The 12,259-nt window shown below is 37.5% G+C and overlaps 1 protein-coding gene across 1 annotated transcript in view; it reads right to left on the reverse strand.

Annotated features, from left to right (window-relative positions):
- GALNT2 (polypeptide N-acetylgalactosaminyltransferase 2) overlaps positions 1-12,259 on the reverse strand; it is an 88,000-nt gene that overhangs the window by 13,801 nt on the left and 61,940 nt on the right. The window contains exons 8-10 of the mRNA XM_066178755.1: positions 6,088-6,175; positions 2,210-2,297; positions 1,559-1,662 (exon numbers count right to left, since the gene is read on the reverse strand). Of these exons, the coding sequence (XP_066034852.1) occupies positions 1,559-1,662; positions 2,210-2,297; positions 6,088-6,175 (280 nt within the window). The remainder of the gene's footprint in view (positions 1-1,558; positions 1,663-2,209; positions 2,298-6,087; positions 6,176-12,259) is intronic.

The following is a 12,259-nucleotide window of genomic DNA, read 5'->3' on the forward strand; positions in this document are numbered from 1 at the left end:
GTCTGACAGCTAGGAAGAAACCATTAGCTGCCTTCTGCTGGCTTTTCAGGCACTCCTGAATCTCCATCTTCCCATGAAGGGGAAGGAACTGAATGCAGCAGGAGCAACATAACATCTCTTGGCATCCTTGAGAAAGGAGCTGTTGCCTGTGCCCCTTCCTGCTATCATGGCCTCAATTATCAAAGCATAAAAGTAGTTGCTAAGTGTTGAGAAAAAATTCAGTTGCTCAAGAACACACTTCTAACTAATCAAATATTTAAGTGTCGAGTGGCAAAAGTGGTTTTCAGAGTGAAATAAGAGTATTGCTGCATTAAATTTATCTAATGACTTTCCAGGACACTTAAAAATTGAAAAATTACTATGTTTAGATTAACACAATTTAGCAGTATACAGCCAAACTAGCAAGACAATAGAAACATGGAATGCAGCTGCTCAAAATGCCCGTGGGCTTTGAGTACTGCACAGGATGGTCAGGCAGGACTGTAGGGACACCACTTCCACTTCTCAGTGCATTACAGCAGCATCAAACGTTTGGTTACCATGTCTCCATACAGCAGACATTTCCTTGTAGGCCAAGCATATGCCTAATGCATATGCAGATTTCAGTAACTCAAAATACTCCTGGGTTTTTACAAGTTCAAGGTATTTCAGGATTTTGCAGCTAGCATGTGCAGTAGAGAAGCTTCTGTGCTTGGAAGTGTTCCTAAAACACACTACTTGGAATGTCTGAGATGCATCTCTACCCCAAAAAACTAAACTAATGACAAACTGGAATTCTTGAGGAGATGTAGAATTCTGTTCCATTCAAATATTTTTTGTTTTAACACAAGTATACTGGTTTTAACTGGAGGAAAACCTTTGTATAACACTCTAATACAAATAGCCAAAAAAACCACTAATGCCAGATTTAACCACCAGGTCAAAGGAGAATGGCTAAAGCACAAGTTCTCTCAGCCCCTCCTCCCTCTTGCCTAAGTCTCACTCATGTCAACCTCTGAAAATAAGGACTTACAGAAAAAAGCCTTCTTAACCATTAATATCTCGTAGGGGTATAAAGAAGGGGTATAAAACTAGAAAATTCACTAAGTTTAGATGCCAGGCAGCATACTACTGGCAAAGTTAAGAAACAGATAATTCTTCAGTCAGCTAAGTTAATTGATTCATTTTCAATGTAACGACATTGAATTCATTCTCTTTGAAATGATTAAATTAAGCGACATTTTAAAAAGATGCCTTCAACTGTCAGCATTTAAACATTATATTTAATTGCCTATCTACAGCCTCCAATTTTTTTACCAACCAACTTCCATTACAAAAAAAGTCACTGCTTAATAAGCTAACATATTTATTCCCTCATATTTACCACAAAATTTTTAATTTGTTATAATTCTTTCATTGAAATAAACATTTTGGATTTTGCCAATATGTGTATGAAGTTTAAATGCTGGTTTTAACCCTCTTTGCATAAAATCAGGAAAACCACGACTCTTTGACAGTAAAGGAAATGATGACACCTGCTTTCTTTCAAGGCTGATCAGAAAGTAAATAATACACATACCTAGATTTTCTCCACCCCAAACATCCATCATCATGTCATACTTCCCCAGTTCTTCAAAATAGGATTTGTCCATCACAAATAATCCACCAGCTATCATGGGTGTCCTAAACAAACAAGAATTAAATTAAATACTTGCAGAACCATGAACATGGGGGTAACTATTATTTGCACATCACAAACTAATACCTCCTTGAAAAAATTGGCAATGTTTTTGAATGCAACTTCTTTTCCACCTATCACTTCAAACATTGTTTCCACACATTTCTATGGCACATTTCTATGGCCATAACCACCTTCTGAGGCAGCTTCCAAATCTCCATTTGGCTCGTAAGTTGCTTATTTAAAGGGTGCCAATTTTATGCAATAAAACATTAAAACTGAAATGCTGTATTTTCAGCCCTCAAAACATACCAGCTTTAAACAGAGTGTCATCTACTTTTTCTTAACAGTAAATAATTTACTAGTGTGTTTTAAACTTTTTTTAAATACCACTTATTTCTGAGAGTCTCATAATGCTCCACATACATAAATGAAATTTCAATACTGATGTAAGACATAGTGAAGATATTCTTTCAGACTCAGAGAAGATGATTATTAACTTTGCGTAGTTGCCAACTACAATCTATTTGACAAGTGGTGGTACAGACATACTTTATGGGAGCAACTGGATTTCCTTGTCGTGCTCTTCTTTGCTCTGGTGTCATGTAATCCCACTTGAATACAAGGTTCCAGTCAAAGCCTTCAAGAAGAAAAGTAGATGTTAAAATTACTGTGGTTATCATTCAACTCGTAGTACCATAATGTTCACTGAAAACACTAGGAACTGTAATTAAAATTAAAAATTCAAACTTCTGCAAAATTCTGGTTAAAAACAAGTAAGAAGGAAACCAGATGAAAGGTAAAGAAAAAAGAGTAAATCTCAGCCACCAAATAACTTTGGATCTCTTGTCTTCATCTATTTCACAGAGTAGGAAACCCAAGCGGCATCCTTACATCAAATAGAAAAGATCATATGATGATCTTCCAGCCATTACTAAAGTTCCCAACAATCTTTACTGAATAACTTCATTTCCACTCTTTAGCAGTGATCTCATATTTACATTTACACAGGCTTTATGCAGTAGTCTTGGAGGTACTCCAGCAGCAAGAGCTCTCTACTGTGAAGGTCACAAAAACTTATGCAGGCTCCACTTATCTTCTCAACATTCATATAACTTCACACCTTCCCACTGTGTTTTTAAGTGCATCATTGTTTAAACCTGTGGCAAATGTTAGAGCACCAAAATCTTACATTCCTTATGCATACACATGTAAGTGTGAACGCACAGTAACAACTGGTCTGGGCCTGTTGTGAATAAAGCACAGAAGCACAAAGATCACTGTAACAGACAAGATCAATAGGTCACCTATGGCAGCTTTCTACATTAGAGTCATTAAATTACCTCTTTCAGGCAACGATACAGAGCTGGTATAGGACATACTTCCTATAGGAAACACTTTCATAACAGTTTTTGTTCTGGGTTATGCTCATAATCATGAGCATCTATTAAAAAACTGCACAAGACCCATAGCCCTCTCCCAGTACACCTAGCAAATAAGCCTTGTACACTCTGCTGGCTGCCAAACACATTTAGATCCTATGAAGTCATGTAATGAATGATTTCCAGACTTCTGGTACGCAGATGTCAATAGTTTTCATTCTCCAGAATAAAGATAAAGCAACTACTTTGTGGGGAAGTGGAGAAAAAACCTAATGTAAACAGAAAACAATAACAGTCCTACAAACTGCCTGTCTGCATCTGTAAAGGTGCATAGCAATGACTGATGTAGGAAGTTTTAAACCCCGCACTTTTCATTTTAACTCACAGATACTTATCACACACAATACAGAAATTACCCTGAACAGTCTTTACAGCATGCATGGCAGCTCCTCTCCACATTTGAGTATTTCATGAAGCATTGCACTGTAAAAATGAAAGACTGTCAAACTACTCCAAAACTCCAAGTAGCAAAACTGAAAAATGGCTACAACCCACAGCACTGCAAAGCCTCCAGCATGAAGAGTAAAATGAATTCCAATATTTCCATGCAGTTAAAAAGCTGCATTTCATCCTAGATAGCCAGCAAAATTACTTGCATCTGGGAGAAGCTGAAAAACCCACTGTTCTACAGCAGCTGCAGCAGCGAGAGAGACAGTTACTATGTACTCCAGTGAACACAAGGGGTCTCTTTTGGAACACAGCATTCTCACAAACCGAACAAGTGTATAAAGTCTCTACCCATTCAAAACTGGTTTTCCATCTCCATTTTCACAGACTCTGGGAAAAATCTGGACTCAATGAGATAGTATCAGTAACTCTGTAAAAGGAGTATTTTTAAACACGGTGTATATCCAGCATGAAACTCTATGCAGTGTAAACTGCATCACAGGCATACTCTAAATTATTAGCTCTCTGTTAACTACAGTTTGTTCCAGAAATTATAGTGTTTCTCAGGGTGGCATCAACACTTTTAGAAACCCACCTTCAAAAAAAACTAGAACAAAACCAAACAAACAAAAACAACAAACAACAACAACACAACCTCGTAACGTGAAGTGTATGGATTTAGTTTTGGCCAGATTTCAGAACTACTTCAGAAGTGTCCACTTAGAAAAAAAGTGTGCACCATTTGCTAGGTTGCTTGTCTTGGGTGATTAAGTCCTCTCAAGACAGACCAGGCACAAATGCTGTCCCAGTTGTTTCAACTCTCCATGCTGCAGCCACACACTGTACCCAAGGTTGAAAGCATAGTTCGGTTTTCCATATTTAGACTTGGCCCCAGTGAAAGTGTCCTGTGGTGCCAAATGCAGAAGTGCCTCTAACATGGAAATCTGTCTTTTGGGAACTGACAAGAAATATATTATTTATATTTCAACTGCCCCTCAAATAGTTTGGCACACTTGTATGGGCAAAATTTCTGCTAAAGTTAAAAAAAGACAGTTTCTCACTCTTCAGTCAAAAGTATGTAGGCATCATGCACCTTAAAAAAATGAAAAACCCAATGTCTCACTGTGTACAAAAGGAAAAAATGAGTACTAAAAAGTAATAGATAAATGAATGAATTCGGAAATGTAGATTCAAAGATAAAGCATGAAGGGCAGTAGCAAGTGAAACAATCTCTCAATCCTCTCCCACTTCACTTGGGAAGAATTTAGCATGAACCCAGCAGCGACCAATCTAAGGTTTCAAAAAAAGAGTTCCTCCTCCTGCAGACAACAATATAAGCCACATAATGGTATAGGGATTTCTGTAGTTAATATTAAATGAATAGATTGGGTAAAGACCTTAATGTTTAATAATGCTGGAACACATTAGCACAGAACTATACATTAGCACACTGCAAATATATGCACCGTAGGTGTCATTTCAAAACATTAATTAAAAGGATATAGAACTTGACACCTCCAGATCCCTGGTGAACTAGCAGCATATGTAACATTATGCAAATATTGCATTTATTTTAGTTCACTGCAACAACCTAGGTGACCAGTCAGAGACTAGAACTTAAAATAATAGATTGGGAAGTTTTTCTTTCCTCACTCAACAAAGTCTATTCAGAAAAAGATGGGACACTGTGAGAACAGCACTCTAATTTTTACATCATAGCTCATCTTAAACCTTTTATGCAGACAGTTTGGTTTCCAGGGTTGTGGGAGCAATTATTTACAAATAACAGTTAAAAAAGGGAGTAAGGGGGTAGAGAGCAGCTATTTTAAATATTAGATTCTTGTTAGCACTGAAAGAAGTTTTAAAAATCTGTAGTAAGTAAGGAGTCTATAGCATGTAGTTGCCCTCTCCCTCTTTGAGAAAGAAGATGAGAAGAATTTTTTTATTTATTCTTATTTAGGGCTTCAAAAGTCTTTTTGCTATTTGCTGTCAATACTTTACCCTACCTAGACATATTGAAATTGTAGTTTCTCAATTTAACAGGGGATTTTTTTAATGACAAAGGTATAAACGCTACAAATTTTCATGGTCACATGTGAGTGTTTTCACAATTACAAATCATAGCTAACAAACATTTATTTTTTTAAACACATTCCAAAGCCTTCTGATTATTCAGAAGAGTTTAATTTTTTTAAGCAAACCAGCATCTTGAAAAAAACCTCATAGACACTGCATTGTTGATGGGCTTCTAAACTAGTGAGCAATTAAAGCCTGTGTTATCTAAAAAGAGAACCATAAGGACTGGCTAATAGCTTTTTCTGACACATTTACACAACCCTAAAACCTTGGAGCAAGTCTTGCATACTGGTAAAAGACAGCATAAACTTTTAAGAATTAGTATAATAAAGATGAACTTTTAAAGCAAAGAATGATAAGGCCAATTAAAATCCAAGCCAAGAAGCGAGTGACCTACAGAACTTGAAACTAGATCAATGAAAGGGAAGAACAGTATGTTAATTGCCCATTCCACAACTGCAGTGATTATGAGCTTTGATTCTTGATGGGTTTTTTTAAAGTCTGTATTCCAGTACAGGTACATACCGCCTTTTAAATCAGCTGACGCCCCCACGTACTGGAAGTTGTCCATATTAATTACATCAATAATAGGAGACACAACTCTGGTCTTGTCCTAAAATAAATGTTAGAAAGTAATATTGAAATAATGAAATCAATATATAAAGATTCAGGCAGGATGTGATGTTGAACAGTTCAGCAGGATTTCATTAGCATGTCTCCCCAGCTCTCCCCCTACTTCCACTTATGGCTCTCAAGAGCCCGTGCTGTGAACAGCACCGCTCAGCACTGCTTCAGAGAGCAGAAACCATAGGATATGACTGGAAATCCTCTTTCTATTCTAGGCTACTTTTATTCTGTAATCCCTCTCTTCTGACTGGCTCTTGAAGAAGGCAGCAAACTTGTGGTTCTAAAGGCAGTCAAGCAAACAGCCCTTCCACTCTTACTTTTAAACCCAATGCAAAGAAAAGCAACCAGGCAATTCATATTTTCCACAGCAAGTCTTCAGCCATGCAGTGGACTACAGTCTTATTATTTCAACCTTTAAGGGACACTTAGGCCTCTCCGCAATCAAAAAAGTCTTAGGTTAATGCCAATCCATTTCACTCTAGAAGAATCACACATCAATAACAGATACTCAGATAGGAAAGAGAACCTAAAAAGCACCTCAAACTCATGAATGCTATTAATCTCCAGCAGCCAAGATTCCAGTGGTACGGATAACCACAGTCTTCTGTCCAACCATGGTCTCGTATACTATTCTGAGCAATGTTAATTATTCTAGCTGATGTTTTTGCCAAAATACTTTAAGAACAAAAATCTTTCCAATAGCTCCACGTGCATCATCCAGAAGAATCACAAGGCCTCAATGTTCTAAAATAAGAATCATCTAATGTTAGAAATGCAGTATCATGGTTAAGCCAGTTTGTCTCCATGACTTATAGTTTGAATTCAAAATACAAGTTTTGAGCTGCACAATTTAACATCATTCAGAGAACAGATAACTTCAGAACAGCACATCATCAAATCTGTGAATATAAAAAAAAAGTGTTTTGAACAAACAGGAGATATTTTGGTAACTCCTATTATAGAGAAACTGTTCTCATGGTTAAAAAAATACAACCTAAACATCTCCATTTCAGGAATTTATTTTATAAGTATGTCTTGAAACAACACCACATATATTCTAATCAGTGGTTCAAGCAATGTGTCCCCCTTGTTAATCAGTATTCTACAGAACACATTGGAACCGAATTCATATGAGAAGAGCTTGAGCTCATAAGATGAGACTTAAAAGCAACTTAGACAAATGCTTTGCTTGGTCCAATAAGAACCTTTAACACCCATTTTCTTTTATTGAACCTTAACTATTCAATCTCTGCTGATTTTTAATAAGCCCTAATTACATAAATGGCATTTACTAGGCCATTCTGCCTGAGTGAGCAAAAGGTCATGAATTTCTATGTCATCCAAAAGAAGAATTCAAGGAAACCCAAGAGAATTCAAGCTGAAGACTAAGTGAAAAGCTGAAGACACATTGCTTTTCATATTCCCTTTACTATCACTGCAGCTATGCCACCCAAGCCAAAAATCTTCTTTTATGAGAGATGTTTAATATAATATCTAATCTGGTCTGCTACTAAGAATTAATTAATTTAATTAATTGGTCTAAAGCAAACTAGAAATACAAACAAAAAAAGGCCAACATGCCATATTCCCCCATCAATCACATCTTTAGCTCCTGTTTCTGCTGGTGGTAGCCTCAAGCCCATGTTTGCAATGGCAAGCAAGGCACAGTTTCCCTACCTGTGTTGTACTTGGGAGGCAGTTACAATTTACTGCACCTTCACTGCAAAGTCCTCTGTGTGTGTGTGTACACCTTCCTACATCACTGAAATGCTTTAGATGTACCCATGCCCTTATTTTAGGCATTCCATATATAGTGACAGAATTAGGAAACTCCCTTAAATAATGACTGATGAGACAGAAGACACCAAGCCTTTCCAGTTATTCACAGTATACCGATGAGCATAAAATACAAAAATGAAAATAGCCTTCCTTTCTCCCTCATTTATTCCTTAGCTGAAATTGAGACAGCTTATACATCTATGCCCCTCTCTAAAAGCATTTTTGAAGATTTGGTTTTTTCAATGGTTCTACTTGGCCAGGTTGAACCTGGTGTTAAAGTTGCCCAAGTTATCAGGTGTGACATTAGGCAGAGCTTCATTTAGGCTTCAGCTTGTCTCCACCATGCTGCATAAGCAGGTAGCATGTTGCCTCCATACATCTGTGATTTCCTCAGGCTTTTACTGCTGGTCTGATTATTTCTATCAATATCAGTGCAACACCAAACTAACACCACTTGCTACACCTAAGATATTTAAACAACTCCCAGTTGTTTCTCTGACAGCCAAATACCCAAGCCGTATGCATTCAGTCCAATGTATAACCCCCACATTGTTGGCCTGGAAATGTGCTATCCTTCTGTGACTTGAAATTACAGGATTTGCTCAGTAGCAAAACAGAAAAAAGCTTTGTACATTCTTAAGGTGATGCTTTGCAGAGCATTAGAAAGTTGTTAATGCAGAGACTGCTAAGAAAGAGCTTGTGGGTCTCCAAATTGCTGAGTTCACTCATTTAAAAGGCTAAAAAGCTCCCTTTAATCACACCATGGATAAATAAGTTCCTTGCTTTAGGACAATTTAACATAGAAAAGCTTTTGCCTTTTAATGAAAGGCGCAACTGTACTTGTTGGTGAAGATAATGAAAAGAAATAGCCTGTGAACACTACAAGTCTCTAGCACCTGAAAATTTGTACCAAACTATTTAATCTTGACAATTTATAAAGAAGTCATAAATACTCCAGAGTGTTAGACTTTATATATTGTTCTCATAAACCATAAGAAATTATCCTCGAGATTCTGCATTTACCGCTTCCTCCTTCTAAAAGTCTCAGGACACTTCAAAGATCAAATTTCACAACACTCTCAAGAGAAAATATATTTTCTTTTTAGCATAGTGTCAGTTCAAAGTTGATTCACTCAAAGTCAAAAAATCTGAGACAGACATGAAAAAGAAAACCCCATCTCACTTCTTAATCTTAGTTATTTCTTCCTTTTATGATCTTTTCTTTAAAAATACCCTCCTAAATGTGATAGAGGATTTACTGCTACGCTATGAAAACAGGTTAGTTCAGTTCTGCACCAGAACCTTTCAACTTATTTTTCTCATACAATTGCTGAGTTCTAAGAACAGAATGTCCAAGTGTTTAGAAACTTGAGATGGAAAAAGCCAAGTAGACGAGACACTAGTAGTTATAGATGTTTTCAGGATTGTGAATATTTATTATTACGCTGACATTTTTGAGGAATCAAAGGGTTAGCCTCCACTGTCTCCTCATTTAATCACATATACACAAGAAAAAATCTAGAAAGTATACAAAGTAGCCTTAAGAATCAAGCAGAAAACCACTCTCCAGGAAGGAGCAAAGAAGATACACCAGCTCCTGGTTACACCAGTATCTGTACGCATTCTGAACTCTAAAGCAGTCATCTTGTGCGTTTGTTGCTTCTGCATTAAGCTCTTGCTCAAACTGCTGTAGAAAAATCCCTAGCAGAGTCAGACCCCCTCCAGAAATGCTAAGCAAACATGGTTCCTGAAAAAAGGAGGATATTCTAACCAGGAAACCATCTTAATAGAAGAAAACTGTGGGATGGATCATGCTTCAATTCAGGAGTAAAGCTTGATATCTCAGGTGTCACAGGCACAGCTTTGTAAAGTGGTTAGAGCACACCAGATAGACTAATGCAGAACTGACTTGATTGAGACTGTTACTTGGAATCTGTAAATTCTTATACTGAAACACACACAACTACTCTCCCAAAACTCCAACAGAAATAAATGCCAAGTGGGCAATTCTGAAACAAAAAGCAAAAAAAAAAAAAAAAAAAAAAAAAAAAAGAAGAACAAAACACACTTTCCACCAGATATATAATAGATGCAGCAGCATATAAGAAAACCAGTATTAATGAACAGAAGGCCTGACCTGAAAATAGTTACAAGAGGCCAGAGCAGAAAAGAGTTCCAGTCTATTCAGCTTCTTGTCACTGAGATAAAAAAATGCTGCCAATTAACATCAACTAACATATACTGTCTGCTCTGTGAGGAGAATAAATCCATTTAAAATAACAAAGAGCTATCATATACGATACATAAACATTAACCCAGCCTTAATTATTTCAACAACCAGAAAGCTCAAAAGCTGCTTTTTCAACCCCCATACCTGTTGGCTGGGAATCTTTGCAGATGATAGTTAAATGGAATTCTATATTCATTATTTATTTAACAGTACATCAATCTTTTAAAAATAGAAAAATATATCCATACAGTTGAAAACTATTCAGTGGCACACAATTAGTGTGTACTATGGTGACAATTGGAAGGAGCAAGTTTTGAAGGATCTAATAATTCACATGCTGCTAAAAAGTAGCTGATGCAAAAAGCACAATATGCACCAGCTTCTCCAATGTAATACAGCCCATACAATGCTGGATCTTCAAAAAATTGCAAGCAATTTAATAAGAGGTTTTACATTCTGTTTCAATGAAAAGGTAACACTTTTTCAAATTCCATATCAGTTTCAGAAAGATAAATGAGTATGCCCTGCAAAAAAGTCATACAGAAGAGAAACAGGGAAACGACTTTGCAACTGTCTTACCAAATGCAGGACTTTGCTGACCAAAACTACCACTTCTTATTTCTTGAATAAATTGATTCCTCAAACAGGTTACACAAAAGGCCTGAAAGCAGTTCCCATGTCCTAGAATTCATTTGTGCTTTAGCTGCAAGCAATCTCCAATTCTTTTAGAGATATATTTCATGCCCTCAAGTTTATTTTTCTAGTTAATAATTACAGAGAAATCCCCCCAACTCTTCTGAGGCTGCAACACTTTAAAAGGGTACAAAAACAGGAGGAAGTGCTGTGGTACTCATGCTCAAGGGCTTTATAGGCTCTAGGTAAACAGTGTCCAGGTTTGACCTGATTTGTTATTTCTACTCCAGAAGCATTTCAACTGCTGAAGTGTCTTGGGCAACTGGTAGTATTTCTGGAATACCCAGGAAATATAACAGGCTATGGCCAATTGCATGAGGTTCTACAAGGCAAAGTGCCAGGTTCTGCACTCAGGTCAGAATTTCATGCGATGCTACAGGTTTGGGAATGCTGATTGACAGGAGCTGAACATGATGCAGCATGTGCCCAGGTGGCCAAGAAGGTCAATGGCATCCTGGCCTGGATCAGCAACAGTGTGGCCAGCAGGACCAGCGCAGTAATCATCCCTTTGTATTCAGCACCACTGGGACCACAACCTGAATCCTGTGTCCAGTCCTGGGCTCCTGATCCCAAGAAAGACATTGAGGGGCTGGAGTGTGTCCGGAGAAGAGTAATGGGGAGCTATGAACAGTCTGGAACATCAGCCTTTTGGGAAGGAGCTGAGGGTGTTCAGCCTGGAGAAAGGAGGCTCAAGGGAGAGCTTATGACACTGTACAGATACCTCACAGAAAGTTCTAGCGAGGTGGGGATCAGACTCTTCTTACAAATAACAAGCATGGGAAAGAGGAAATAGCCTCAAGTTACATCAGGAGGTTTGTACTGGGTACTAGGAAAAATTTCTTCACTGAAAGAGTGGTCAAGCATTGGAACAGACTGCTCAGGGAAGTGGAGGTGTCACCATCCCTGGAGGTATTTAAGAGATGCATAGATATGGCACTTCAGGGACATAGTTTAATGGGTTTGGCAGGTGCTTGGGTAACAGTTGGACTTGATTTTAAATGTCATCTCCAACCTATACGATTTTATTATTCTAAAAGCATCACTGAATGAAACAGAATAAAGAAAATCAGTCATCAATTGATAGCTTCTTCATTGGCATACTGAATATATGAGGTTTACTTCCTTCTCTCTTCTCCCTTTCTGTTTTTGGGGGAATGCAAAGGAAAGCATAAGGTGGATAAGTGAAGAACTGGACATTAACCAAACTGAGTAGCTTAGCAAAACCATTTTGATCAGAACCATTTTGGAACCAAACCTTTCCTGGAAGACTAGCTTTCCAGAAAGGGAATGCAATTAAGCAAAATAAAACCCCTGTTGTTTTGAGTGTTCCTCAGTACATTTTTGGAATCACACTTCATTCAATTTCCA

The sequence above is a fragment of the Chamaea fasciata genome, unplaced genomic scaffold (assembly GCF_029207755.1).
Source record: "Chamaea fasciata isolate MVZ Bird 193981 ecotype frontalis unplaced genomic scaffold, bChaFas1.0.hap1 SCAF_3, whole genome shotgun sequence".
NCBI classification, from domain to species: Eukaryota; Metazoa; Chordata; class Aves; order Passeriformes; family Sylviidae; genus Chamaea; species Chamaea fasciata.